This window comes from Prinia subflava, chromosome 8 (genome assembly GCF_021018805.1).
Source record: "Prinia subflava isolate CZ2003 ecotype Zambia chromosome 8, Cam_Psub_1.2, whole genome shotgun sequence".
NCBI classification, from domain to species: domain Eukaryota; kingdom Metazoa; phylum Chordata; class Aves; order Passeriformes; family Cisticolidae; genus Prinia; species Prinia subflava.
Window position 1 is genome coordinate 35,114,208 of NC_086254.1, and position 27,966 is coordinate 35,142,173.

At 47.0% G+C, this 27,966-nt stretch overlaps 1 protein-coding gene across 1 annotated transcript; it reads right to left on the reverse strand.

Annotated features, from left to right (window-relative positions):
* Window positions 1–953: 953 nt before the first annotated feature.
* On the reverse strand, window positions 954–26,138 carry AHCY (adenosylhomocysteinase). Its single transcript, XM_063404698.1, has 10 exons — window positions 25,993–26,138; window positions 24,178–24,368; window positions 21,437–21,512; window positions 19,538–19,690; window positions 14,893–15,005; window positions 11,656–11,863; window positions 10,756–10,843; window positions 9,735–9,852; window positions 4,886–5,080; window positions 954–1,903 (listed from the first exon to the last, which is right to left on the reverse strand). Exons 1-10 carry the CDS (start codon window positions 26,018–26,020, stop codon window positions 1,772–1,774), a joined length of 1,302 nt encoding a protein of 433 aa, XP_063260768.1. The 5' UTR covers window positions 26,021–26,138; the 3' UTR covers window positions 954–1,771.
* Window positions 26,139–27,966: the final 1,828 nt, after the last annotated feature.

Below are 27,966 nucleotides of genomic sequence, written 5' to 3' on the forward strand. Positions count from 1 at the left end.
GAGATGATATGATCTGTCCAAGGCAACTGAAACTCTCCTGGCAAGTTCATCTGAGCCATGGCCCTGGTATGAGGACAGGGATGAACCAGAGACCTCCAGGCGGCCCTTCGTAACTGAATTTTAGGAACCCATGATCCAAGAGCAGAATTACAGCTTTGCACTTCAGCATAGCAGCTTTCAGCTGTGAAATGGGTTGAGCAGCCAAAGCCCAAGTAGTGGAAACTAAGGTATGAGGATACCAGCAGTTCTTAATTTTCCTACTGCATTTGTTTTAGCATAGTGACATTTTCCACCATTGTTACTCTGCCACAAGCACAAGGTGCACACATCACCTACCTTTAGATGTGCACTCAACTGCTGTGTGTTATCTTAAAGGATAATCACCATTAATGATTACAGTCTCATTTATGGTGCCCCTGTGGGATCCAAGTTCAGTCCAAATTGGTGCTTTTCAGAGGTCAATGCAAAACAAAACCATGAAAAAAGCTGCACACTGAGCAACATCTTGTTTACCCATCTCTTTTGTTTCCTCCTCCAACAGCTCACACTCCACACCATCTGTTCCAACCGCTCACTGAGGTTTTGGCACGAATCTGAGAATTTCAAGCACTTTGTGACATCATTCCAAACCTTTTATCTTCTTACATCCAGAAACAGAGGTGGTCTGCACTGCAATGCTGCCTGAATAGGACAGTGGCAAAAAAAGTGCTTCCATGGCACATGGAGATAATTCTATGTGAGCAGAGTGACTATCCTGGAAGATTCAGCCCTTCAAATATTCCTGAGGAGCAGCTTTTCCCAGCCCCAGCACAAGATGCAGAGCAGCCACAGCACTGGCTTTTGCCTTGAGGACACCCCACGTGGGTACAACAAATATTTGCAGTAGCTTAAAGATCACACAAAGATAAACCAACTCATGGCAAACCCTCAAACATCTCACTGCACAAAACAAGTTAGGCCACAGTCAGATCTTTAATAAAAGCACTTGAAGTCAGTGACAAACATGATACAGCAGACATGACAACTCAGAGAAATCAAGTGGGGGTAGCAGTGTGCTGCTGGTGTCTGCAGAGGATTCAACAAGGTCCCTAAACCCAACCATCCCCTCAGTGGCTCCTCAGCTGTTCACAACACACTTGAAGGCTGCTAAAAGTCCCTCTTGCCTCACCCTTCCTCAAGCTGGTATGGCAGAAGCAAAGTAAATTAACTCAGGGAAAAGCTCCAGCTCTAATCTCTGAATAGGAGGCTGAGTTGATTTTAAAGCAAGGAGACCAAGCAACCCATATCCTCCCTATTTCCTCCAGTTTCACAAAATGCACTTTACCAGGGCACTGTTGTGGAGAGGGCTTGACAGTGCCAGTCTCCTAATGGGATTCACCTGATTGGAGCAGGGCACAACAAAAGCATCTCCCTGCAGAAACCGTTCCTCACCTCACTGGTGAACCTGTTCAAAGCTGTCAGCCACTTGTGTGGCAAGACTACACATTCTCATTTAGCCACCTTCTGTCCTGCTCCCCTTATTGGAGCATTACAAACCAAAAAAAGGCGCATAGGATCCTTTTCACTATGACATTAGCTAAGTAACCAATTCTAATTCCAGGAGCCAGTCATCCTTTTCCACTGACAGGGCCCTGAAGGTTCCCTGGTAAGGGGAGGGGTTGTGCAGCACTGAGAGGAAAATGGCAAAAGGCTTGCCCTCAGAAGCCCAGCACACACAAGAGCTTTGGAAGGTTGTATCCCTGCACTTTGGTCTTTGGGTAGTGCCACCTGCTCAGTATCTGTAGTGATCTGGCTTGAAGGGCCCATCTCTGGACAAGCCCAGGTATTTGGCCTGTTTGTCACTCAGCTTTGTCAGCTTCACACTCAGCTTGTCCAGATGTGCAGCAGCCACAGCTTCATCCAGCTGGAAAACAAAATATTGAGAAAAGAACATCAGAACAGAGTTCAGGAAGTCGCAGTCCAGAGGGAGAAATGAGTACGTGGAAATCAACAGCAGCCCCAAGGGGGACTTACAGTGACACAGCTTTTTTCCTGCCACCATCCCTCACCTGGCTGAGCACAGACCTGCACCCATATGGAAGAGCCTTGTGCTTTTGAGGGAGTCAAGTTAAGGTGAGGCAAAATTTTATATAATCAAATCCCTTTCAATCTCATTTACACGTTCACATCCATCCAGCAAGCAAAGAGCAGAGATCAAACTCTTCAGTTATAACAATATCCAGTTTGGTAGAACGATAAAGCCCTAGTTTCCACTGCAAAGAACCTGGACATACTACACTGTCATCCTACAATATTATGTAAGTCCTGAAAAAAAATCCTGCCCTCTCCAGATATATAAATCCTCCATATATCCAGATATATGTCCCCCATCTTAGGGGCACATGAATAACAAAATTCATTCCAGAATCTCCAATTCAGCAAGACTTGTATCTACTGGCAGTGTCTTCGTGAAGAATAAAACCCAGGTGGGCTGTAGAACACAAGCACAGAAAAGTTGATTTAATTTCTGTGTCCCAGAGGTGTCAGGCAGATGTGTAAACTCAAGAAACTGAAAAATGTATTTAAGTTAGAAGGCAGTTAAGTGCTCCAGGAGCAGACACAGGAGAGTCAGAAAACAAACAGGAAGATGGTGAACAAGCTGCTGTGTCAGAGGGGGATGTACAGCCACAGGGGTTATTCAGAGGTAGAAAGGACAGCACAAGCAGGGATCAAGGACAGGTCTGATCATTTGTAATTCCTGCAAAAACCAGGCAATCATTGTGAAGGGAACTGATATAAGGTAAGTCTAAATCCCAGCAATATTTCCCTCATATTAGTTAAGTAGACATGGAAGGCTGCAATATAACTGAAGAGCAGTAAATCAACAAAACAATCAAGGGCCAAACCTGCAGCTTGTGTGAACCAGCAGAGCATAAATGATTCAAAAAATAGTTCTGGATTTCCCCCTCCAAGGGCCTGTGGCAACAAAGCCACTACTCTGAAGTGATCCCATGCCATGAACCAAGTAAAAAGCTCCATCTGCACAGTGTAACTCCCTGCAGCTCAGCCTGCTCAGTGACCACTGTGGACCTGACTCTTGGGAACCAGTACAGCCAAAGGTGACAAGACAAAATCAGAAACCTAAGGGGAAATGGTTGAAATGGTGGCAAGAAATTCAGGGAAGAGTCAGGTAAACCATGAAAGAAGCAAACCTAAGGGGAAGGTCTGTGTTTCAAAGGGAAACAAGTATTGAGGCCCATTACATCCTGTCAGGATGCCATGAAACAAAAGAAAGGAGGGTCAGAAATTGTATTATTACCTAGTTGATTAGACTGAGGTATGAAGCCCTCACAGGTTTATGTCCAGTGAATTTAAGACCGATTCCACCCACTTAAAAAAGGAACTGAGTTCCTGACAATTCCCAGATGAGTTTTTCAAGTGGCAGCAGGGATCAATTGTTTCACAGCTGCTTCAGCTTGGGGCCTTCAAGACTTAGATGTGAGAGACACACAAATTTAGATGAAGGTAAGCAGACATTCTCACCTTAAAATCAAAGCTGAGCAGGAGAGATTTGGTGCCAAGAACACGGAGACAAGAGTTTTCCTAGATTTGCAGGAACACACATTGCAGAAATGTGTGCACATTTGTAATGGCTGATCAAAGCAATATTCTTGCAGCCAAAGAAAATATAGTGTAAGGTACTTGGTAATTGTTAAGTCTTACATTTGGACCTCAAAGCAATTGCACAGAACAAGGAAAGACACTAACCCAGAATATTACCAGAAAAAGCTTTTTTGTTGGTTCTGACAAGGTGACTGTTTTATTCTTTGAATAAAGCCCTCTGTGAGGCACAGAGGGTCAGAAGTGTTTTGTCACAGTGGATGAACCTGAGGAGATGACTGCCATTCACTCTATTAACAGGTAACTTCATGTTTAACTGCTCTGGGCATTACTTCTCATTTCTGTGTATTTCCAGTTCAAATATGCTTACTAAAATTTGTGATTCAGTGAGAGGATGAAGACATTTTATCAGCAACACTGGGCTCTCATTTTCAAAAGAACTGTCAATAAGACTGTTCCTTTGAAGACAATTATGTGGCAGTTTGGTGATCCACTCCTACACTGTATTTCTGGTATGCTTTGCTTGATCCTTAACTGATGAGTTGGTAAACTTAAGTTCTTCAGGAAACACCTCATTAGTAAGCCCAAACATACACATTCTACTTCCCAAATGGAAAGTATTTTCACATTTACTCTCACACCTGGTTGTGCTCCAAAGGCAGTGGGATTTAACTCCAGCATCTTTTTCCATGAACCATCTCAAATTCTCAGGCTTGTTTTGGAAAATTAAAACCATGTTAGTTTTCTAAAAGGAATGTGCAAGCTGTGACATGATCCAGACTTTTCCAAGAACAAAGAATGCAGAGATAAGTTTAAAGGGAAATCTGAGGAAATCTGTCATTAATATTTTGTGAAGTTATTAGGACCAGATTGTGATAAGCTCTCTCAGGTGCAAATGGGATCAGGACTCTATCAACCACAATAAAAGGGATTCAGTTTCACTCCAGCTTCGACTCTGCCCATTACATTTTGTTGCTGGACAGGTTTGTAGAAGGAATACGCTGGTTGGTAGAAACTTTCCAACTACCCTTAGGCAGCACAGGGCTTCCCAGCACCTCAGAGAAGTCAAAAAGTGCCTGGATGTTCTATCACAGAACAGGTAAGTCCCAGTTCTGCACACAAAAGAACAGCTCATTCACACCCAGCACGGCCAAAGCTAAACATCCTCTGAAGGACAGAACCACTTTCCAACAACAACCTTCAGTAGGAAAATTAGCTGAAGCACAAACAAAGACACACCTGAAGCTGGCTTCCCTACCAGCACCCTCAGGTGGCTGTCACTCACCTTCTTTGGCAGGAAGTGGACCCCCACGGCGTATTTGTCACTGTGGGTCCAGAGCTCGATCTGAGCCAGGACCTGGTTGGTGAAGGAGTTGCTCATGACGAAGCTGGGGTGGCCCATGGCGCAGCCCAGGTTCACCAGGCGGCCCTCGGCCAGCAGGATGATGTGGCGGCCGTTGCGCAGCGTGTAGCGATCCACCTGCGGGAGCAGCGGCTGCGTCAGACACAGGACACCCGGGGGCCTCCCCCCAGCAATGCAGCACCAAATTATAACAGAGACACCCCTCTCTCCAACCCAGGTGTTTGCAAAGCCTGCAGCAACCCTGGCTTTCACAGCACACTCATTTTGGCATCTCTTTCATATCTCACCAAACCTCCCGTTCCTTTCACCAAACCTCCCGTTCCTTTCACCAAACCTCCCGTTCCTTTCACCAAACCTCCCGTTCCTTTCACCAAACCTCCCATTCTCCCAACTTTTCCACATGTGTGTAGTCCCAGCCAGCTGTGATGGGAATGTGCTGCTAGCTGTGCAGTTCACAGCTGGTGTGTGGTGACAGGGAAGAGGGAACACCTCTGCATGCAGCAGTCCAGAACATTGGCATCTTACACAGGGTAACAGCCAGAGCCCTCAGCCTGCTGAAGGTCCCCTGGCATTGTTCCCACCTCTCCAAGGCCAATACATACAATAACCAGCTGTCCTAGCTCCTGGTGTACCCTGCTTTGCTCTTGGGGGACCACAGGCATGAACCTCCCGAAGCCACCCCAGGGCCAGCAGGACACTGCACACAGAAGCCAGGCTCAGGTGGGCTAAGGAGACAGGGCCTCAGCTGTCAGAGTCCCACATAACCCAGGGGACAGAGAATGTCACTGTCCAACACAGCTCAGGAGATAATGTCCCAACTGCCTGGGCCACACTGGACTCCTGCAATGTTAATCTCAACCCTGCTTCTCCTTTCTACCTCTCACTAACTCCTCTCTGCCCTGCCTTCACCCTGGAGGTTACAATATTAAATCAATAATGAAACCCCAAAATGGCCCATAAGCACTAGAATATTCAGTATTAACTGGTATTTATTGCTCATGTCATACCAAGCATTTGGGAGTAGAGCACTTCAAACATAATCAACAACCAACTTCAACAAAACCTAATGCTTCAGACCATTTATCTTCTGCTAGCAGTGCAGAGCAACTGTGACAGACCTAAAAGAGTCCTTCCCCACAGCTGTATTTAAGCTTTAGAAACTAAAAGAAACAAAATTAAAACTTACATGTTTTATTTAATATTAAATATTTTGTTCTTAAAGCTTTGGCCTGTAAGTTAAAAGCCACATGTGATGAAGCTGTAATTGTAACAATACTCTATTCTGAAAAAACAGAAGGACTTGTGCAGGACTTTAGCAGAGATGCCAAGAGCAAACCAATACAAAACGTTTTCTACAACAGGTATTTTGCCTTGAGAGCAGGTCTGTGCCTCCACCTGCCTCCCCTAGCTGTGCTTCAATCACAGCACCATTTTCTTCTTCTCAGGTTCACATGAGAGATTGTGATTTCAGCACAACACATGCAGGCAGTAACCACCTCAAAGAGCAGCCCTAAATCGGTCCCGATTTCTCCTGCCCAAAAGCACTCAGCAGGTGTGATGCCTAGGGAGGCTACCTGGAACAGAGGCTAGACAGAGTTAAAGGAATAAAGTAAGGATTTATTAAAAGGCCTTCCAAGGATACACCATGGGCAGTACAAGAGCTTGGCCATGGCTCTACCCAAGATGGACCCAAGATGGATCCAGAGGGATCCCGAGTCACAATTTCCACACTTTTCTAAGTTTTGGTCCATTTACATATTGGGTTAATTGTCCAATGACAGCTTCAGGCTATCAAGTCCCATCCTCCCAGATTGCTCTCCTCAGTTTGCCGCTGTTTATACTTTTTGCTGTTTATACTTTTTGGGCCTGAAGCTGCGATGGTTCTCAGGCTGGAAAAGGATTGTTTTGTCTGACTAAACTGTGAAGAGAACTTGCTAACACTTTATATGAAGTTCAGAGTTATATACTAATGCAGTACAGAATCTGGAAAATACAAAAGCTAAAACTTAAGGCATCAGGTGGGATAAGAATGATCCCCCTTGAGCAGCTGCAGTTGTTATTTTGCATGCCAATTCTCCATTGTGGACCACCAGTGACAGTGCTCAGTCCACCCAAAAAACACCATATGGGCCACCATGAGATTCCAGGAGGAAGTGACAAAACAAAGAAGGAACCAGATGGGAAGCAGAACATGAAAAATCCTGAGAACAGCTCCAGTTTTACTTATAACAAACACTGAATCTACCAATTGAACTACTAAAAGACAGCTGAGCAGTTAATGTAGCATTTCAGTTTTGAAGTCTGGATTGGGTGGTTTAGGTGTCAAAATCTTATATTCTTACATACTATCCACACAATTTGCCCCTGGACAGCTGCTGGCTTGTGCACCACACCTTCAGCAACCTGTGGTGACAGGAGTCATTCAATGGACAGGGGAAAATGTAAAATTAATGCACAGAAATAAACACAAAATAGTAGTGGTACCAACAGAGGCTTAAGTCAGTACTGTGGAAACACATCTCATACACAGGCAGACAGACTGATTCATAAGTTCAAGAAATTGCTCCAGAAGTAGAACTCAAATTATCCAAGCATTAAGTTCCTCTCCACACTTAAGACAAATGCCTCCTCCTTTTCCCCACTGGAATTTACTTGGCTCTGGATTTTCTGGCTGCTTTACACTTCCCTTCACATTATATGGGAATAATTTGTGAGCCAAAGTTCATTGACCTTGACCTTTCCTTGCCCTCTCAAGTTGAGTTTGTGCTGCAGGTCAGTCTCTGATATCCAGACATAGCTGAGCAGGGCAGCAGTGCAAACTCAGAGCCAAACAAACATGCCAGCTTTTCAGTAATAAGCCTCTTTCCTCTTTACCTGTCCTCTGAAAGCTACACATCAGTCACAATGGCACAGTACGAGGTTCTTCTTATCACTCTGTACCTCCAGCTGAAGTTAACCACCCTCAGCCCTGGCATTAATCCTCTCATCAAGAGACGTCCTCATAGAAAGTCAGGGATTTTTGTTCTTGTATTATATTCCCCTCTTTGGTTCAGGATACAGAAAAGAAGCTGCCAGGTTTCAAAAATCTGACTATTTAGAAAGTTAGATTTTTTCAGCATTAATCCATATGGACAACCCTGACCCCAATTCCATCCTTTTCAAAAGGTATTTTGATTTCTTTTTAAAACTAGAAACTTGTTACAATATTTGTACCTGGGACCACACTGCACCTTACTGACTCTATCATCAATGCCAGACTGGCTCCTCAAAACAAAGCATACAAAAAGGGATTTACTGCCTCTGTACATGTAGTTTGTATGGTGCCATATTAACACCCAATTAAACCTTCAACAGTGTTTATTCTTCAAGCAGTCCAAGGTTTAGTTTTAAAACAATCTGAGCTAGCAGAAAGCAGGCAGGTATCTGTGGACTCACCTAGTACAAGAGCTGCTGAGCAGAATTAGGTCCACCAAGGCCATGGGCAAGAACAAGACTTGCTAGTGAGATCACAGTGAGAACTTGAGGGTATAACTCCAGACGTGGTTAAGGCCGTGCAAAGTGTCCCAACATAGCTCTCACAAGGGCTTAGTAAGACTTTGATGTGGTGGCCAATAAGCCACAGGAGAGCTTTGAAAGTTGGAAGGGCAAGTGGAGATCTGAGAGGTATGTTTGGGTGTGGTGTTATTAGGAAGTACGAAACCTGTCCCAGAATGCTGCTATCAGCAAGGACTCTCCCTCTTCAAAAGATAACCAGAAGTCCCACACCAAGTCAGATAAAGCCTGACTTGCTTTATGTGATGTTCTCCCTCAATGCTGGTGTCACAAGAGTTCTGATCTAGTTCAGTTTTGTTTCTCTGCTTTAAGACACACAGTTGAAAAGCTGAAATTTTCAGATTCTGATTTTCCCTGTGTAGCTACAGCCCTAACTAGAAGCAAATACATGGCAGGCATGCAAGCTGAGCAAGAGTAAAACATCCTGCCTGGTCTGCCCACACAGGTTTCTAAAATGAAGCTACCAAGTCTGGAAGAGAAACCCAAGTTCGGGAGAGCTCCAGATAGGCTTTCCTGAGGCTTCAATCTCAGAGTAGATTACAAAAACATACCACACTTTGAAAATGAAGGTGTGAATTTTGTCAAATCTTGACAGACTCCCAAAAGATATTCCATTGAGATTCCCTTAGAACCACAACTGTTCTGCTGCAGAGCAATACATGAGCAAACAGCTCCACAACAGGAAACTCAGGTCAGGCACCAGGCAATCTATGGGCTCTGCTCTGAAGTTTTATAGGGTCTCTAATGGTCTGCTCTGTATTCCTCATCTAACTTGCTCTCTGAAGCTGAGCTATGGCACTGTTTTCAGCTCAGGGCTATCAAAGCAAGCACATTTGCTAACCCCCTGCTCCTGCCCCAAACATCAAAGCTGAATGGACTTGATGCAATTAATTGTCTCTACACCCAGCACTAAGGGTCGGCTCCTGTCTCTCAAGGAAGTGTGAACACATGAAGAAAGATGTACCCACAGCAGGCACCTCTCCCCAGAGATCACCCTGAGGGCCTTGGGCACTGGCTGGAAACAATCACTTTAATGCCAACCCAAGAGTATCACGTGCAGCCTGTTCCAGGTTAGCAGAATCTGCATTCTGACCAGAGCAAGTGGCTTCCAACAAAGCTAGAAACACCAAAGAACCTGAAAAGAAATACTCTCTAGAAACAGACACTGAGTAGCTACTGCCTTTTTCCAGCAGGAGAGCCTGTGGAAAGGCCACCTTACCTGAGGTTTGACATTCACTGCCTCCACTGCATTGTCATTCAGCCACTTGGCATCAACTTCCACATCAAAATGGCCAATATTACACACTATGGCATCATCCTTCATCTGCTCAAAGTGCCTGCAAAAGAAAAAAAGTTGTATCAAAAGTTAATCCACACAGTTTTCTCCCTCAGCAGATGCTCCAATCCACAGCCCTGACAAGTGCCCAGTTCACTAACTGCAATGACTCTCACAAGGTGTCTGGGGCTGGTAACCCCTCCAGGCATGGGAAGTCTACTGGAAGACTTTCAAGCTTCTAGGGAAGGACATTTCCCAAGCATGTAAGAGCTTACTGGAGAGAAAGTATTTTCCCAGTATGGAAAGTAAAAAAAAAAAAAAGTCTGATTGGTCAAAACAAATACCTGCAGTTATTTTCCTTCTTACTCAGAAGAAATAATTTTCTTCATGACTTTGAAGCTCCCAGCACTTTTACATCTCAAGACACTAATGGCCTGATCTCCTCCCACCTAATCTGATCTTCCACTACAATGTGGACAGTCATCGTGGCAAAGGAAGGAAGGAAGGAGTCTGTGTGAGCTGGGGCTAGAGACTGAGATCTGTGAAGCAGTCACCAAACACTGCAGGGCAGTTCACTGAGAACAGGCTGGTTTCAGCTGCTATTTCCTATATGCACCCACAGATGAAATCACTTTCAACCTTTACCTGCCTCCTGTTCACATCTTTCTGGCCTAACACAGAATTCAGCCCTGATGCCCTCATTCTCCCAAAGTCCATCTACCTCTCTGCAGCTTTTGTTTCTCCATCGTTACATTCTATAAGCCAGGAACAATTGCAATGTGGCAACACCCAACAAAACTGATCAAAGACTTAATTTTTCACTAAATTCATGCTAAATTCTGATGTCTAGAAGTCTGACAGTGTGCTAACCCTAACCACACTGCTGACAGCTTACCACTGTATTTAAAAAAAGAAATCTAGCTGTAGAGGTATGCTTTCACTAAAGCAAGTGGCTTGGCCATACCTGCCCTGCACAATGTCAGTGCAGCCAGTGGTGGTGACAAAGATGTTGCCCTCTTTGCAGGCCTCTTCCATGGTTGTAACTTCATAGCCTGAAAAGAGAACAAGTTACTTCTCTACACAACCACCACCATTTATTAACAAGTGGGACACAACACTAGAAGTAGGAAAGTATGGAGAAAGAATGAGTCAAATGTTTCTGTCCACACCTGGCCTAGGGATGATGCAAGGTAATGGGATACTGATCTTGCTAAACACCAATGTGGCACAAAAACCATCCATCCCTCACCCTTTTCAAATCTGTGGATCTATGCATTCAACACCCAGAGGTATAGTCTGGCACAGCACAGCACTCAGACTGGATTCAGGGGATCAAATTTACAAAAGAAGTGCCCCCACAACACTGCAGTTCTTGGCAGGTATGAACAGAAATGAGACAAACTGGTACCAAGAGGCACAGTTACAGGAGGCACACACAGAAGAGAACAGCTCCAGAGCATGCCCTGAGCTCAGCTGGCAAGAGAGCGCGGTATTGCTCTTCAAAAAAAAAAAAAAAACTATTGAGGGTAAAGCCTGGTGTTTTTTAATGTTTTAATTCCAGTCAAGCCTTATCCCACACTGGAGATTAGAACTGCACAACTTGAGGACAACCCCTCAGCCGTACTCCACTATGGTCTCTGAATCCTTGACTCCAAACACACCTTCAAGGCCTCTAGCGATAAACTCCTCCCCTAACTGCAAGTAAAGAATTCCTACAGTTAAACTGGATTCAACTGAACCTCAGCAGGGACAGGGCTGAAACCCGCTTAGCCTTCCTTGGCCAGCTCACATTTACTGCTCTACATGACATGCAGAGACCCTGTCAGACGCCCCAATTCCTGCTCTGCCTCAGCTCAGCTCCCACCTTCCATGGCTGCCTGGAGCGCGTTGATGGGATCGATTTCGGTTATGATGACTCTGGCTCCGAAGCTCCGCAGGGCCTGGGCGCAGCCCTTGCCCACGTCCCCGTACCCTGCCACCACTGCCACCTTCCCGGCAATCATGACATCTGTGGCACGCTTGATGCCATCGATGAGGGACTCTCTGCAGCCATAAAGGTTATCAAACTTGCTCTGAGGGAGAAAATGGAGCAGTTTCAGAACAGATGAAAGGCACTCAAGTGCAATTTCCTTAGTGAAAGAGAATCGACTTATTATTATACTTACATACTTATATACATATATACATACTTATATGTAGTGCATATTATTATTATACTTACATACATATATCCATACTTACATGTAGTGCAAGTACTACAAGAGTCACTTAAATACTTTAACCACCATGAGAATTAGGAACAAGACAACCTGGTTTGATGTTTTTATTTATCCAGTTTCAATCTATAGGGTTATATCAGACACAGGATTCAACATGGTGAGAAGCATTTCCTAAACACATTGTGTCTACTGACTAGGGCTTGGACTTACTAAAAACTTGTTAGAGGTAACCTAAATTTATCAAGTGTCTTTCACACTAATGTACATCTGAGTTCCTAAATCAGATGTTCACCAGTTCCCTGCTGTTGTTTATCAGTGAACTGAATCACAGGGAGGCTACACACACCAGCAGTACACCATCTTATCTCTGCAAGACATGTCCAGCCTGCAGAGCAGCAAGCTGCCCACCTCAACCAGGAGGAACTGGTTCCTGCAGCTCCAGAAGATCAAAATTACATCTTCCCCTTGAATAGTTATCCTAGCATTGTCAAGACCTCACTCAGATTTGGAAAAACTCAGCAGCAATTCACAGTAATATTCACTGCAGCCAGGAACTCCTAATGCCCTACCACACAACATCCTCCTGCTGTATCACTGACATTAACAGCCAGACCCTCCAATCAAAACTGCCCTGCTAAGTCAGACATCAAATATTACTTCACCCCTTGAACACCTTCCTAAACTCAAACACATCTTGTTGTGCTGATTTTTGTAATGCTCCTTCTTCCACTGGGGCCTTTTAGTTTGACCAGAAAGAAGGGCTGTACAAAGAGATTTGATTATTTAGGGGTGTTACAGAGACCAAGAATTTTTAAGGAATCTGGCTACTAACATTGTGCTGTGCTCCCCAAGGAAGCAGTATTAAAAAAATCTCCATTCACACCAAATTTTTGGTCTCAAAGCCTGTCCTGGCTTTCTACAGCCTCAGGGCACCAATCCTTCTTGCTTTCACTGAACACAGCACTGTCTGCTACAGGCAATCTTAAGATTAAATTTCCAGAGGAAGCAGTCTGGTCTAGTGAAAGGTGTACCCACAACACCTGCAGTTCTTGTATGAACAGAAATGGGATAAACTGTCCATGGCAGAAACTGGCCGAAGTATAACAAATTACACCTCAGATCCAGAAGCTCCTGACTCAGTGCCTATAAACATTATCAGAAGCATAGCTGCCATTAATGTATCAGGAAACTGTGTTACCAATCCTTCAAATTCTAGAGCTAGTGCCAGTTGGTATCCCTCTTTCCTGGTCCTGCAGGTTTTCCTTGCAGCATGGTCAGATTTGATTCCTCATCACCAAATCCCCCAGCTGCAATCAAAGCCTTCCAGGTGTCTGTGCACTCCCACGCAGGCAAGAGAGCAGTGTTGGATGCAGACATCTGCCCCACCCAAAATACATTTGAGTGGCATAGGATACATTTGAGTGGCAGAGGGGAAGAACAGAGCTGCTGTGCCCACCTTCTCTCTCCAAATGTTAGCACAAGAACCTGGCAGCAACTGGAAATATCAGACTGGGAGAGCAGAATTTGTCAGCTCAGTTGCACATTTTCCCAGAGATCTGTAACTGTGGTTAGTACAAATCTTGTACTGTATAAATACCAAACAATACTTGAAAACAAGCACTTACTTGGCACTAGAATCCCAAATCCCCTCAAGAGGCTTTGTCAGAAACATCTGAATTTCCAAATCTACTAAACAGTATTAATAATTATTATGCAAGCAGCACAAATCTGAAAAGGATGTGAAGAACTTCTTCCAACATTAACTGGATTTCAGCCCACTACCTATGAAGTAAGTGTCAGGTGCATCTTAGTGAGCAGAAAGGAGAGAGCAAACGGCAGAGGAGGCAGGCCAAACATGAGAACTCCCAACCCAACAGGATAATGTCTGTATGGGAACTTGAAACAGAGTCAGTAACTAGATTTAAAAAACATCAGGATGCATAAACCTTTAGTACACCTTTAATTCCCACTAGAATCCATCTGCAGCCAAAAAGCACCACTACCCTTTAAACACCATTCCACTTCATTCTCAGTTCACCAGGGTTGATCTCGGAAGCAGTACTAAAGCTAAACAAGGGATAAATATCTCCCTCCTGCCCTCTCCTTTGCAACTGCTGCTCACAGACATTAGCCATAGGCTAAGCAACCAACCTTTACCAGCACAAGCTCAAGGAGATCACACTCTCTTTTCCAGTTGGTACCTGGCACCTGCCTAGGGACTTTAAGCTACTCAGAGTGAGGAAAGGCTCCTTGCCACAGGTACTGACTGTGCCAGTAGTACCTCCAAATGATCTCCAAAAGTGTGTTCACATTATTAAACAGCAGAAAAATGGATGTCCTTACATACAAAAAAAATCCCCTTGATGTTTTGACAATGGGGCATTTACAATGACATTAAGTGTGGCAGAATGGATTGTAAGAGAATAGAGATGGTGCTCCAGGCAACCTCACCCCTGATGAGTTGCAGCTGTACTAATTACCAAAGAGTGGAAGCAGCCTTGCCCTTAATAGGTTGGAACTGTGTCCCATAAGGATGTGTGTTATAAAAGAGTGGGTGGGGCAGCCTTGTAAAGAGGAGGAGTCAGTGTTGCATAATGCTGCCTGTGGGAGTTCACAGAGAAAAGGTATGAAAGTTTTACTTTCACACTCATTTTTACTTATTACTAGGATAATAAACTGCTGACGCTTGCCACCATCTTTGGTGTCAGTTGTGTGACCATTGTCAATCAAGGGCTCACTTACAGGATATGGTGGAAATCTCTGTTCAGAACCAGATCAGGAGAAGCTCAGCAAGAGAAGGAATACTTTAATGGGAATGACAACACCCCAACACCAAGCTGGTCAGAGAGCAGAACACTGCAGAAGGGCTTTGTCTGTATTACCTTGGTGACAGAGTCATTCACATTGATAGCTGGCACTTTCAGGGTCCCGTTGGCCTTCATCTTGTACAGGTTGTGAACTCCAGTGGTTGTCTCTTCTGAAATACCTCTAATTCCTGTGGAGACAGTAAAAGGATTCACCTTAGCTGGAGTCAATGCTGTGCAAACCAGTTCATCCAGGTGCTGGGAGCACCCCCCAGAGGCTTAAGTTAAACAAACCCTTGGCGAGAGCAAGAGATGAAAACCCTCAAACAACTGCAGGAGGATGTGCTTCAGAGCCCCACACCTGCTGGTGCTGGGCTCACCAGGCTCCCTAGCAGGCTGTAACAGCCCGGCTCCTTGGGGAAGGCAGGCAGGTGCTCTGCCGCAGCCCCTCGGGGTTGGTTTGCCCGGGGGGACGGGACCGGGCCCCGGGAAGGGAGGGGGTCGGGCCCGGCCCGGCCGCGCTCCGCGGCGCCGCAGCGCCCCCTGCTGCAGCCCGGGGCGCCCCTCAGCCCAGCCCACACGGACCCACAGAGCGGCCTGAGCTGGGAGGGACGCACAGGATCACTCAGGGCAGCTCCAGGCCCTGCACACACCCCAAAATCCCACCCTGGGCATCCCTGGCAGCGCTGTCCAAACGTCCCTGGAGCTCTGGCAGCCGCAGGGCTGTGCCCAGCACCCTCTGGGAAGAAACTTTCCTGATATCCAGCCTAAATGGCCCTGACACAGCTCCAGCTATTCCCTGGGTCCTGTTCTTGGTCACAGAGAAATCAGAGTCCTTCCCTTCTCCTCCCCTCACAAGGAAGTTGTAACTGCAATGAGCTCTCCCCTCAGGCTCCTTCAGCTGAACAGACCGAGTGCCCTCAGCCACTCCTCATATGGGTTCCCCTAAGGGTCCTTCACCCTTGTGTCCCTCCTTCAGACACTCTCTAATAGTTTAACATTTTTCTTATATTGCAGTGACCAAAACCACACAATATTCAAGGTGAGGCTGCCCAAGCCCAGAGCAGGGCATGACAATTCTCTCCCTTGACCAGCTGGTAATCCCCCCATGACACAATTGCTCCTCCTGGCTCCCGGGCACTGCTCACTCACAGATGCCAAGTCTGGTTGCAATCCATCCTCGCTCCTGAAAAAATCCAGCTGTGAGCTGGTCCAAGCCAAGGCAGGGAACTCTGAATGCAATTCAACATGGTTTTCACAGAACTTGGACAGATTCCCCAGTGGGGCCTGAGACTGAGCCATGAGAGCTTCTCATTGTTGGCCAGACCAGTCTGTAGCACATGAAGGAAATGGGAGCAACTGCACTAGAAGGGAAAAGGCTGATTAACTGGAGAAGGCTCCAGAGAGAGGTCACTACAGCTTTTTAATACTTGAAGTGGGCTTACAAGATGTGGACACACTGTTTAGCATGGCCTGTTGCAACAGGACAAGGGGGAATGGTTTTGAATTGAAAGAGGGCGATTCAGACTAGATATGAGGCAGCTTTTTTTTTATAATGTAGGTGGCATAGGCTGCCCTGAGAAGTGCTGCCTGCCCCATCCTTGGGAACATTCAAAGGGCTCTGAGCAACCTGAGTTGAAGGTGTCCTGCCATTGCAGGCAGGTTGAACTAGATGGCCTTTCAAAGGTCCCTCCCAACCCAAACCATTCTGTGATTCTATGATGAAGCTGACTGATCCCCATCACTTCTATGTCACCACAGAGCCCTCAACAGCCCCACTCTGCTGAGAGAATGCTGAGGGAATGCATTCAGGCTTTGGCAGATGTAGGCCTTGCTTGGAGGAGAGAGGAAAGTTTAAAGTTCACAGTGCAGCCTTATGCACAATGAAATGGAGGATGTGAAGACAGGCTCCCAAAAACATCCGTTTCCAGACCAACTGCCCGGATCACGGACAGTCATCCCCTTGAAGGAAAGCTTTTGGAGGTCATGGCAGAAACCTCCAGTTCAAACCTGCCCTCTCTCTTCTTGTGCATCTGGCAAATAAGAGACACGCTCCTCATCCTTCAAAGGCTCTCCAGATGAGTCCTGAGCTTAGCAGGTGGTCTTTCTATGGCACTAAGCAGACTTCACATCCCATATACCAACAGCTTCCCCTCCCTGGAGGCACCCCAGCACTGCCCCAGGTGCCATTTACTGCTGGTCTAAACCACTCTGCAGCTGCCCCAAGTGCTGCCTACACCTCTCACGGTCAATACCTGAGTGACTGGAAAGCAGAGAAGGGCCTGCGGCAAGGGCAAGTTTGAATTAAACTGACACAGCCTTGCTAAATGCTCAGACCTGCTCTGCCCTGTATTTCTCACCTGAGCAATCACAAACTAGGCAATCTTCCCCACACAGGTCTTTTGCACAGATACCAGAGACCTCCTTTGCACAGATGACTTTCCCCTTTGGTCAGTTCTCTTTTTCTCCCTTTCTACCTTTATTTATCTCGGTATTAAGGGCATTGGGCTTAATGGAATAAGCCAGTAGTACAAAGGCCATTATGCCCTCTAACTGCAGGCACACTTCAGAAGAGGAGAAACTTACTGAGCAGTTTCACACACACATCTAACACATCTCCTAGTTGAAGGAATACTATTTTTAACTCTTAGCTGCACACTAGGACTGAACTATTTAAATTAGAAGCAGCTGAAGCATGGAAGACACTGCCCTCTGAAATTAGCCCAGAAAACTTACCCAGTCTTTAAATGTAAAATGGCCTTTTCAGCTGCCTAATGCCAAAATGTCTCCTGTGCTCACAATCTACACATTGTGCACACTCTGCCAATGTCACTCTTGTTCCACCTCCACAGAGGTCAGATATCCCCACAAGCCCTTAGGATATATTAGCCTCTGTTAGCTATAAGATACCAAAATTGGATGCTACACTGCTTCATTTAAGCAGACTTTGCAGCAAAAAGCTAAGCACAGATCTCAGATTATGCAGATCAAGACTCTACTCCGTGAGCCCCATTCTGGAAGTTTTGCTGTTTCCAAGGTGCGATGGACTGGAAGGTAAAACAGACCAAGTTTACCATCCTCTACAGAGATCAATCTTCATTTGCTGAACGGCTGCAAGGAGCTTTTCCACTACAGCCAGTGCAGATAGCCACACATTTTGGGAAGGGAAACTGACAGGTATTGCATCCTCCCTGGACTCTAAAATCCCAGAGGAAGAGTCATTTCTATGAATTTCCAAAGCAAACCCAGACAGGGATGTTTTTTATCAGAGGCAGGCTACAGATGGATGCCAAGACATGAGACAGTTCAAGAGCCATTGTCCTACTGCATTGTATTATGCCCGTCCCTCCCACACCAGCATCAAAAGACAAGCATGAGGGTGAAAAGGGCTGGAGAGGAGAAAGAAGTACAACAGGAGGGCAGAAAGTGTGAAAGGAGCTCAGCTCAGAGACCCTGGGAACACGGACATCAACCAAGGTGTGCATGGCAGGGAAACAACCCTGAGAGAATGAAGATGGAAATACCTTCTTGGGCTTCTGAAAACACAAGACAGAGAGGGATGACCAGTTGTGGTATTCCTTGGCATCAAACGTGAGAAAAGCAAGAGCTCAGGAGTATCACACAGAGGAAACCCAGGAACCACAAGACCTTTGATGGAAGAGAGGCTAAGCAAAGACCAATGAAAACCTTTCATTACAGTTTAAATAACACAGACATTGAGTGTTGGATTATGAGTGACACCAGGCTAAGGATGAAGGACAAAGTGAGGCTTGTCACAGAGAAAGCTCCCCTCTTCCTGGTGCCCCTAACCTGCAGCAGCACATGGATGAGGAGCAGAGCCCCAGACTCCCCTCACACAGCCCTATTCACAGCCTGCCATCTTCAGATTTTTTCCTCCTATATTCCTACTAAAGCAGAGCACAAGTCAGAGGAGAGCTGATCCAGCAGGCTTATACAGCAACCTCCCCTCTACAAAAGCACCAACACACCCCACTGTATCACCACCCAATTTCCTTCACATCCCAGACCAAGTGTGCCCTTTAACAAACCTGGGAACACATCTTGGTGATGGACATTGGCAGGGCTAAGGAGTGTCTGTCACTCACCAGGCACAGATCAGCCTGGTCATGTCAAATTCCCTTCACATGAATCTTCTACATAAACACATGCTAGCAACACTACACTGATCAGTTTTACTAAATTGCACTGAAGGCAAATCAAAGCAAGAGTCCCAATCCTGACTCCATCAGCATCTTCACTGACAAACTGAGTGAGTATTTAAGGTAGAAAACTTCCTTTTCCACAGGAGGCTACAGGTAGTCATGACTTCATTCAGAACTGCACTAAGACGACGGGTAAGAAAAGCATTAATGTAAAATTGTTAATTGCAAACAGACTTTGAGCAGCTCTAGAACACACCCCTCTTCCAGGAAGCTTTTGACATGACAACAGAACTAGTGGTCATTCTCAGGTAATGGAGCACATTGAAGTATGGCCAAGACAGGTCATTGCAGCTTAAGTGCTACAGAGCAGAGGTGGAAACAGCTCCTGCAGGTAAAAGATTCTGGTCTTGAACTGTAAGGAATTTTCACAGCGTGTTTGGACATGCCTGTCGCTCTTCCCCCACCTCTATTTTACACCAGCAGCGAATTTCTGCAGAAACACACCCCCACAAAGACCCTCCCAGGCAGAACTGTGCCTGCCAAAACAAAACACAAGTCACCTTTCAGCAGCTGAGGGTATTTGGTATGAACTAGATTGGTAAGATCTCCACCATCATCCAGAATCATGTTGAGGGGCTGCCCATCCTTGAAGTACAGGGTCTGCTCAATGCACCACAAGTATTCCTCGTCTGTCTCCCCTTTCCAGGCAAACACTGCATGGGAACAAACAGAAACCATTAGCCAGTTTCTTACTCAGCATGTAGTGAAGCAGCCAAAGGAAGATTTCATCAGCTCCCAGTAGCAGCTGACAGACAGATGATTATCTGTGCTTGCAGGCCAGCAAAGACATTTGCACTGAAAAACAGACCTCAGAATAATCACTGTTCCACACCACAAATATGGTCAAGATTTTGAGACTTCATTACTCTCCTTATTCTTCTTCCATGTTAAAAAGGAGAAGACAAAGCAAAGTTAAGCATATTCACATCCACAGAATTCCACCAATTAAAAATAGCCACTGGACAATTGATACAGATAAATGAAAACACAACTACAGCATTTTCTAGCACAGCAGAAAATAGAGACCAGACTTCAGCATGAGCTAAGCAGCAGAATATAAAATCCTCAGCAACTCTGAGTTTAAATTCAAGTCTCTACCCGAGCATTAAAATCCAAGCTGAGGTGCCTCATCTGCTTTAATTAGAGTGTATTTCAATGTCAGTACAGCCCCAGCAGCAGGCTGCCACCACTGGCATGTTGCATCCACCAGGATGTGTCTCTTTCCAGGCATCTGTACTGTCTTCACACCATACTTAATCCTCAGAAGTACACAGCCACTCAAACATGTACTGGGCACATTATTTACACACTCCAACACTTGGCTAAATTGTCATGTTTTCTCTGTTTACACACAAAACTGACCTTCAGCCATGAAGAGCCAATCATGCAATTACCTGTTCTGAAGTAATGTGTGTCAGGATCTCATACTGAAGCCAAAGGACCAGCAGTCCTCCAGGGTCTCATAAATTCAGTATGTGAAGTGCAATATTAACAAAAAGAGTAAGTTCCAAAAATAAGCATACAAAGGGCAAAGGTTGAACACTTTGACAAACACTCAACCTATAAATGGCTCTTCAGTTGATTTTGGGGTGTAGAAAGCAGTGAGGAAGACAACACAATGTCTAAAAATCCCACATGGCCCTTTGACATCCCACTCCAGAGGCAATGCCTGAAGCTGGTAGTGCCAAAGGAGCTGAAGGGATCACTCTGTTGCCATAGAATGTGCCATAGCTAGGGAAAGACTTCTGGCAAGAGATAAATATAATAGAAATGAGAGACCCCTCCCAAAGCAGACTGCCAGAAACCAAATTTAGCCTCTGCCAACAGCTGGGCTCTGGCAGTTCCCAGCACTGAGGATTGCATTTCCTTCAGCTGACTTACACAGCAGACAGCTTTGGGTATTTACACTGATCCATGAAGAATTGCTCCCTATTGGAACCTGACAATAACAAGACAGCAGCATCCTGATACAGCACTTAAGGGATACTAGGCAAGAACACAGCTGTGCTAATTCTAGCCTAAAAATATCTTGGGTATTGACCCTGCCACTGTGACAGAGCACATGGCAGTTCCCTTACCTTTCCCAAACCCTATTTAGCACAGAGCTTGCTGGAAAGCACTAAACACCTCCAGCTACACACACCTACACACCACTCCATTTCATCAGCCAGCCCATTCCATCATCTCAATGAGCTCTAACATAGATACCAACAGCAGCCTTTGCTGAGAGACCTGTGCACAGGCTGATGCAACACAGCTTGAATCAAATGTCCTGGTTTGTAACAACCACTGCTTCTGATGGGCTGTTTCTATCCTCAAGCTCAACGTGTACACAGTTTGATTTAGCAGGAACAGGCAGTACAGCCCAACTCAGCCAAACCAGAACATGGAAAACTTACCAGGGATACCAGCTTTTGCAATAGCAGCTGCAGCGTGGTCCTGAGTGGAGAAAATGTTGCAGCTTGACCATTGCACCTGGAAAACAAGCAAGTTTTGTTTGCTGAACAAAGTTCCAAGATATCAGGGACTCTCTATAAAACACAGGAGTTAAAAGGAGAGCAAGAGCAGAAAGAAATTAGTGCAGATTCCCGCCTTTTCAGTAGCTCTGCAAAGATAAGGTGAGAACTGGGTGTCTGACTACATCAGGGAAAATAATGTCACATGGAGAGAATGTGAATGAATTTTAGCTGTGCCATATATTCAGCCACCTCCTTGCTCACAAGCACTTGTCCCAGACAGCCAGAGCACACTCCAGATCTTCAGGGATGCCCAACAGGGTGGGTTTGGGAAGTTTTGATCAATAAAGGTCAGATACTCAGAACATTCCTATAGGAAGTGTCCACTAAGGGTATGGACATACAGCAACACACCTGCTGGCACTCAAAAGAGTCGGAAATGCAGCTGAAACGTTACACTCAATCCAGGCATTCTCTAAGACAATGCTCACCCACCTCCCACTCTGTGCTCCAGTCATGGAAGCTTTTCCAGCTGAGCTAAGTGTTTTCCTCAGATTTCATAACTAGGCTCAGGCACCTAGAAAAGCAACAGCATGTTGCTGAGTTGCACTGAAAAGAATCTGTGCACCCACTGCAGCTCACAGCACCGCATCCCAGAGCCACACACCCTCTGCTCCCAATAGGGCTGACTGGCAGCTATTTGCATGTTCACTGGTTACAGAGCTTGAGTAGAGAGGGCAGTAAGGCACAAACATCCAGCCTGCTTTCAGATACTCATCCCACTTGATCAAAAAGTGACATTTCGAAGTAAGGGGTGCAGTAGGAAGCAGCCTACACTACCAACATTGGTCATGAAAACACACCTAGAAACAATCCTGGAAGGATTACAGGAAAACAGAATCCATAACCTAAAGCTGCACCTCCTCACCTGGGTTTTCACAAGCTCCCTCCATACCAGCAGAGATGACATTCAAAATGTACAGAATACCTATATATTGTTTACACTTCAGACCTGATACAGACTTGTGGCAGTGACATAGAGCCTAGAATAACGGGCACACCTGATAGACTCAGTCCCTAGTATTTACATCATTGGTTATGGAAAGGATTATTTTTTTTGTTACAAATTCAGAATGTATACTCTGAAGCACAGAGTATTTATTCTATCCTTGTTAACCCAACCAAAAAAATGGACACAAAGGTTACTATGCTGCAGTGAGCAACATCCTCATTACATGGGGTATGATTTTATCAGTTTCATTCCTCCCTGGCACCAAAGTTCTGACAGAACAGATGAACCAGGGCTGAATCCAAACTCAAATCAAAGCCTAAACTAATCCATGGGCATCAGGACACGGAATTAACACAACAGCACACACCTTCAAAGGTACAACCACATCTTAGAGAAACCAAGTCTCTGCAGGTACCTCCCTGAATGACTTGGATGAATCCCATATAACACTGATCTGGGGTTATGCTCAGCTTAAGGCAGCTTGGCAATGTTTAACTGAGCACACAGCTGTCTCCTAAGCCAGCCATACTGGGATACAGCAACCAACAGGAGTTGCAAGGAGATTCCCAAATTTCAACAGCTACTGCTTCCTTTTAAATCCTGCAGAGCAACAGGAGCTACCCATAGACTGGCTGGAACAAAGCCAGGACAGTATCTCCACATCGAAGTTCTCCTTCAGACCTGCACCATTTACAACCACAGGACAGCTCTGAACAGGCTGGGGAACACCTGTACAGCAGCATGTGCCTTGCCCAGGCTGACCTGGCACAGTGTCTATACCTACTTCCTTTTCTTTTTGAGGAAACACATTCACTGCTGCAGAGAAAACTCCTCCTTCTCCCAGCACCTTTCAATCACCATGCTCAATTCTCAACTGTTCCCAGGGAGGGATCCCACATAGGGCACCTCTGGGCAGCCAGACTGCAGGAAGAAGGATCTTCAGATCATATACATACTTAACAATCCATCGAAATTGCCATCAGCTCCCTGCTCAGCACACAAGCAATGCAGACTGTGCTCAGATACCTGGCTCTCCTCATGCTCTGTACAGTGAACACTCAGCTGTGATGTCTGGACTTCACTCAGCAAGTCAGGCATGGGACACAAGGCAGTAAATGGTTCTAAGTATCTGCAACTTCAATATGGATGAGAGTAACTGGTCCATAGTCACACAAAACTCAGTGTAGATCCCAGCCCTCGGTCCCTGTGCCACACTGCATCCCTGTTGTTTTCCTGCACAGCTCAAGGGCCAGCACAAGCTCTCAGAAAATTTCATTAGATTTTGCTGACTTTACCAGGGCAGACTGGGGTTCTTAATACAGGCTAATCCGTGCTGGAGGCAGTCCCTAGAGCTGCAGCATGAGCAGCCACGGCACTGCAAGCCCAAGCACAGCATGGCTGCACAGGCACTGCCCAGGGCACAACAGGCACTCAAAGCTGCAGCTTGTCCTCAGGAAACACACATCACACACCCCACACCCCAGGGGTGCTGAGGGCAGACAACAAGCTTCTTGCTCAAGATGAGAAGACATAATACATCCATGTGGAGATTGCAGCCTCATCCAAAAAGTACAGACATTTGCCAGGATTCCATAAGGTGTTACATAAGCAGGAGCAGTGACCTGGCAGAGCATTACCCAAGAGCTGAGGGAGAAACTCAGAGCCACATTACCTCAGCCCCCAGCACGATGAGAGTCTCTATGAGCACTGCTGTCTGCACGGTCATGTGGAGGCAGCCGGCGATGCGGGCACCTTTCAGGGGCTTGGATGCAGAGTACATCTCCCTCATCTTCATCAGCCCTGGCATCTCATTCTCCGCAATCTCAATGGCCTTGCGACCCCAGTCTGCAAGGCTGATGTCAGCTGCAAGAGAAGCAGGACAGGTGTCAGAGTTTGACTAGCTGAGACCTTGGTATCTGTTCACACACTTGTGCGTAGGCACTGGCTGCAACAGCTGAACTGAACACCCAACAGCAGCTGGGAGACAGAGCTGCAGAAAAAACAGACCCTGTTCCAGCTACTCCCTAGTTCTCTGCTATGGTACACAGGCTTTTACACAAGTTTAGACCAAACTTAACAGCCCCTCTAAAAAAAGCATGCTACTGCAAGAGAGTATAAATCAACTGTGATCTTGTGCACGGACATCCCGAGGCCCATGAACTCAGTAAGCCACAGCCTTAAGCACTTCTTACAGACACTCCCCAAGAGGTCAAATCTTCCTATAGGGACTGACTTCCACAGGACTGACCTGTATGTGGGGAGGGCTTGGCTGTAGGGCATTGGCTTCCTACACAGAGAATGCTCCTTTAGAGTGCACAGGAGATGAGCCCAGCTTAGCTCCCCCTCCTCACAGCAAAACTGCAAGTCCTTCCCCCTCGGATCCACAAAAATTATTTTAAGTGACCATAATTACCTTAGTTACCAGTCTACTTCTAGTTTTGTAAAAAGGATCTATAGCAGATAAGTCCAACAAAAAAATGAGCAAGAGAGATTTCTGACAGGCTCACTGCATTCACCACGGATGTCCAACCCCAGCCTTAAAAACACAAGGGTCAAACAGGTAATGCCCACCTGCATCAATTCTTTACCACCAGCCAACACACAGCGACCTTCTTACTCAATTTGAGATTCTTTGAGAGATTTCAGAAGTTCACCATTCCATTTAGACCATAGTCAGATGCTTTTTTGTCACCTACCTCATGAACACAGACTGTTTAGAGCACTGGGGAACACCAGGACTCCAAGTCAGGCTGCAGGGTTTAATACAGACACGCTAATTGCATTTTGCTACAGAATGAAGCCTCACTGAAGCTGTTGCACGTGCTAGAGCTGATTGGAGCACAGCCTGTCCATCACTGTGACTGAAAACTGCCTGAAAACGGGCAAGGAAAGGACCATGGAAACAAATACATCAAGAGGAGAAGATTTAATCTTACCCCTGTTAAGGGCTTGGTAGCTTTACGAGGGCTGATTTAAAAATAACCTGCAGCATTTTAGGTTCAGAGCCTCCAGGGTAAATTATTTATGATTCTGCGCCTTAAAGACTAATATTCTTTTGTTTGAATGAAGCCTCCAAGGCACATCCAAGTCTTTATAAAGACTGGCGCTCTTTATGAAGTTTCAGGTCTACAAAAATACCCGCCAAAACCTTCACGGCACATGAGTCAAAGGTCCCATGCTGGGAAATACTTTCACCTTCGCAGCTAAGCCTGTTCCCGCCAAGGGCTCTGAGCGGCGGGGGAGGGACGGGGCAGCCGGGCCGGGAAGCCCGCGGTGCAGCGGCCCCGAGCCCCTTCCCCCGCGGTGGCTGCCCCAGCGCACAGGGGCTCAGGCCCGGCTCCGCCGCGGGCAGGACCCGCCGTCCTCCCCCCCGCGGCCGGATCCAGCGCGGCGCCGCGGCCACAGAGGCCGCGCTGCCCGCACCTCGCTCGCCCCGGCCCGGGGGAGGTGCCGAGCCCCCCGCGGCTGGCCCAGGGCTCGCACTCACCCACTTTGTAGGGCAGCCGGTCCGACATGGTGGAGCTGCGGAGCGAGCGGGCAGGAGGAGGCGGCGGCAGCCCCGGGCGCGCTTTAAGTAGAGGCGGTGCCGCCTGCGTGAGGCGGGGCCGGGCTGCGCTCGGGCACTGGGCCCGGCCGGCGCCTCCTCCGGGCCGGGCCCGCCTCCTCCGCGGGCGGCGAGGGCACGGGGTGCGCGGGCTGGGCTGTCCCCAGAACCTGCCCAATCCCCAGAACCTGGCCCTGGTACGGCTTTTGCCGCAGCTTCAGCCCCGTGGCCGAGCAGGCTCTGGCGGCCGCTGCACTTATCGCTGCCGGTGCCAGCACAGGAGCTCGTGTATAAATGTCGGTAGGGATGGCTCAGAGCATGGACTAGGCTCTGCTCCGTGAGGCCCAGCAGTGGGATAAGAGGCAACGGGCAGAAACTGAAGGAAGTTCCACTTGAATATGAGGAAGAACTTCTTCATTTTGCAAGTGATCACTCATTGGAACAGATTGCCCAGAGAGGCTGTAGAGTCTCCTTCACTAGAGATACTCCAGATCTGTGCTGTGGCATGAGTGATTCAGGATACGGGACCAGAAGCCCCACTGTGGCCCCTTTCAGCTTCACCCATTCTGGGACTCTGTAACCCAGAGCCACTTGCGCTGCAGCAGGTCCCAGGGCAGTGCCAGGAACAGCCCTGATTCCCGATATCAGGCCTGGCCACATCGGCACTGAGCAGGCAGCACTCCCTGTCCACCTTCCAAAGATGATCCCATGAGATGTTCAGTGTGAAGTGTTACCCTGGGGCATACAGGCTCCTCACTGCAGCGGGGCCCAAGGCAGTGGGGCAGGATACAACTGGTGAGATGCCAGGCAGAGCTGGGGCCAAGGTGTGAGCAGCTCTATCAGCCCGGACCTTGGACTTGGCTGCAGCAGCTCCCCTCCCCAGCCTGCAGCTCTCTGCCAGGTGCTGGGCAGGGCTGCCGGCCCCCAGGCACAGCCAATGCCCACTGGGCACGCAGGAGGCACAGCCCTGCTTCGGCCCTGCCTGCGGGTCACGCACACATTTGCTTCTGTTCTAACATCTGAAATAAGTTTTTCATAAGCCTGAGTCATGAACTGGGATGAACTTTCCAGCCACACAGTTATACACATCTCCTTTAACTCATGAAATACGTAAGAGTGAGGGATTCCTCTTAATTACACAGATCATTTTATTATTTTGAAAAGTTTGAAATAATTCTCAGTGCAAAGTTTATCCTGAGACCCCAGTTCCCAGTCCACCCTGTAAATGAGGGTAAATATTTTTAGGTGAGCAGCAACTGACCTTCAGTGACTGTCCTACAGTGTTGTTGTTTAAATTTTGGGGGGCTCCCGGGGAGGGTCCCCCGGGAGACCCCCGGGTCCTAGGGGGTCGTGGGGTTCCTGTGCTGGCAGGCAAAAAGACTTCAGACGCCGGTGGGGTGCTGATGAGGTGAGGGTTTATTCAGAGTCCCACTCCAGGCAGGGAGCATGGTCCTGCGGGAGTGGGGGATGGGAAGGGGGGAAGGGGAAGGGGAAGAGGGAAAGGGAGCGTCCGGAGGCCTCCAGGGGGAGAGGGGCAAAGAGAGGGCGAGACCCCTTGCCTTAGCATTCTTATCACAGAGGTTCAAAGTGGGCGCGGTAACATTCTCCAGCCAATGAGGTTACAGATACACGATACTGCAGGGAGGGTACAGACTTGGCATAAACCATACATTTTCCAGGGGTGAGCCAGAGCAAATCATTTCCATAAAATGCATTTCCACACTACAGTGAACAGACCACAGAAAGACAGAAATCCCAGTAGGACACCTGGACAGACAATCAGTACACATGAAAATGGCAGGATTTCTGTATACTACTCAGAGTACTACAGGTGCACTGTCACACCTGATACCGTACAAGGAGTTCTGTAAACCAAAAGGTGCCCAGCGCAGGCTTCATTCCTTTCATTTTACCCCT

What these genes read in the sequence shown, in the direction of transcription:
- AHCY (XM_063404698.1), bottom strand. Translation starts at nt 26,020, where the DNA reads ATGTCGGACCGGCTGCCCTACAAAGTGG. An exon ending in TGAATGACTCTGTCACCAAG is followed by an intron (nt 11,864 to 14,892) that starts GTAATACAGACA and finishes TTTCTCCCTCAG; the next exon opens with AGCAAGTTTGATAACCTTTA. An exon ending in ACTGACATTGTGCAGGGCAG is followed by an intron (nt 9,853 to 10,755) that starts GTATGGCCAAGC and finishes TTTCTTTTGCAG; the next exon opens with GCACTTTGAGCAGATGAAGG.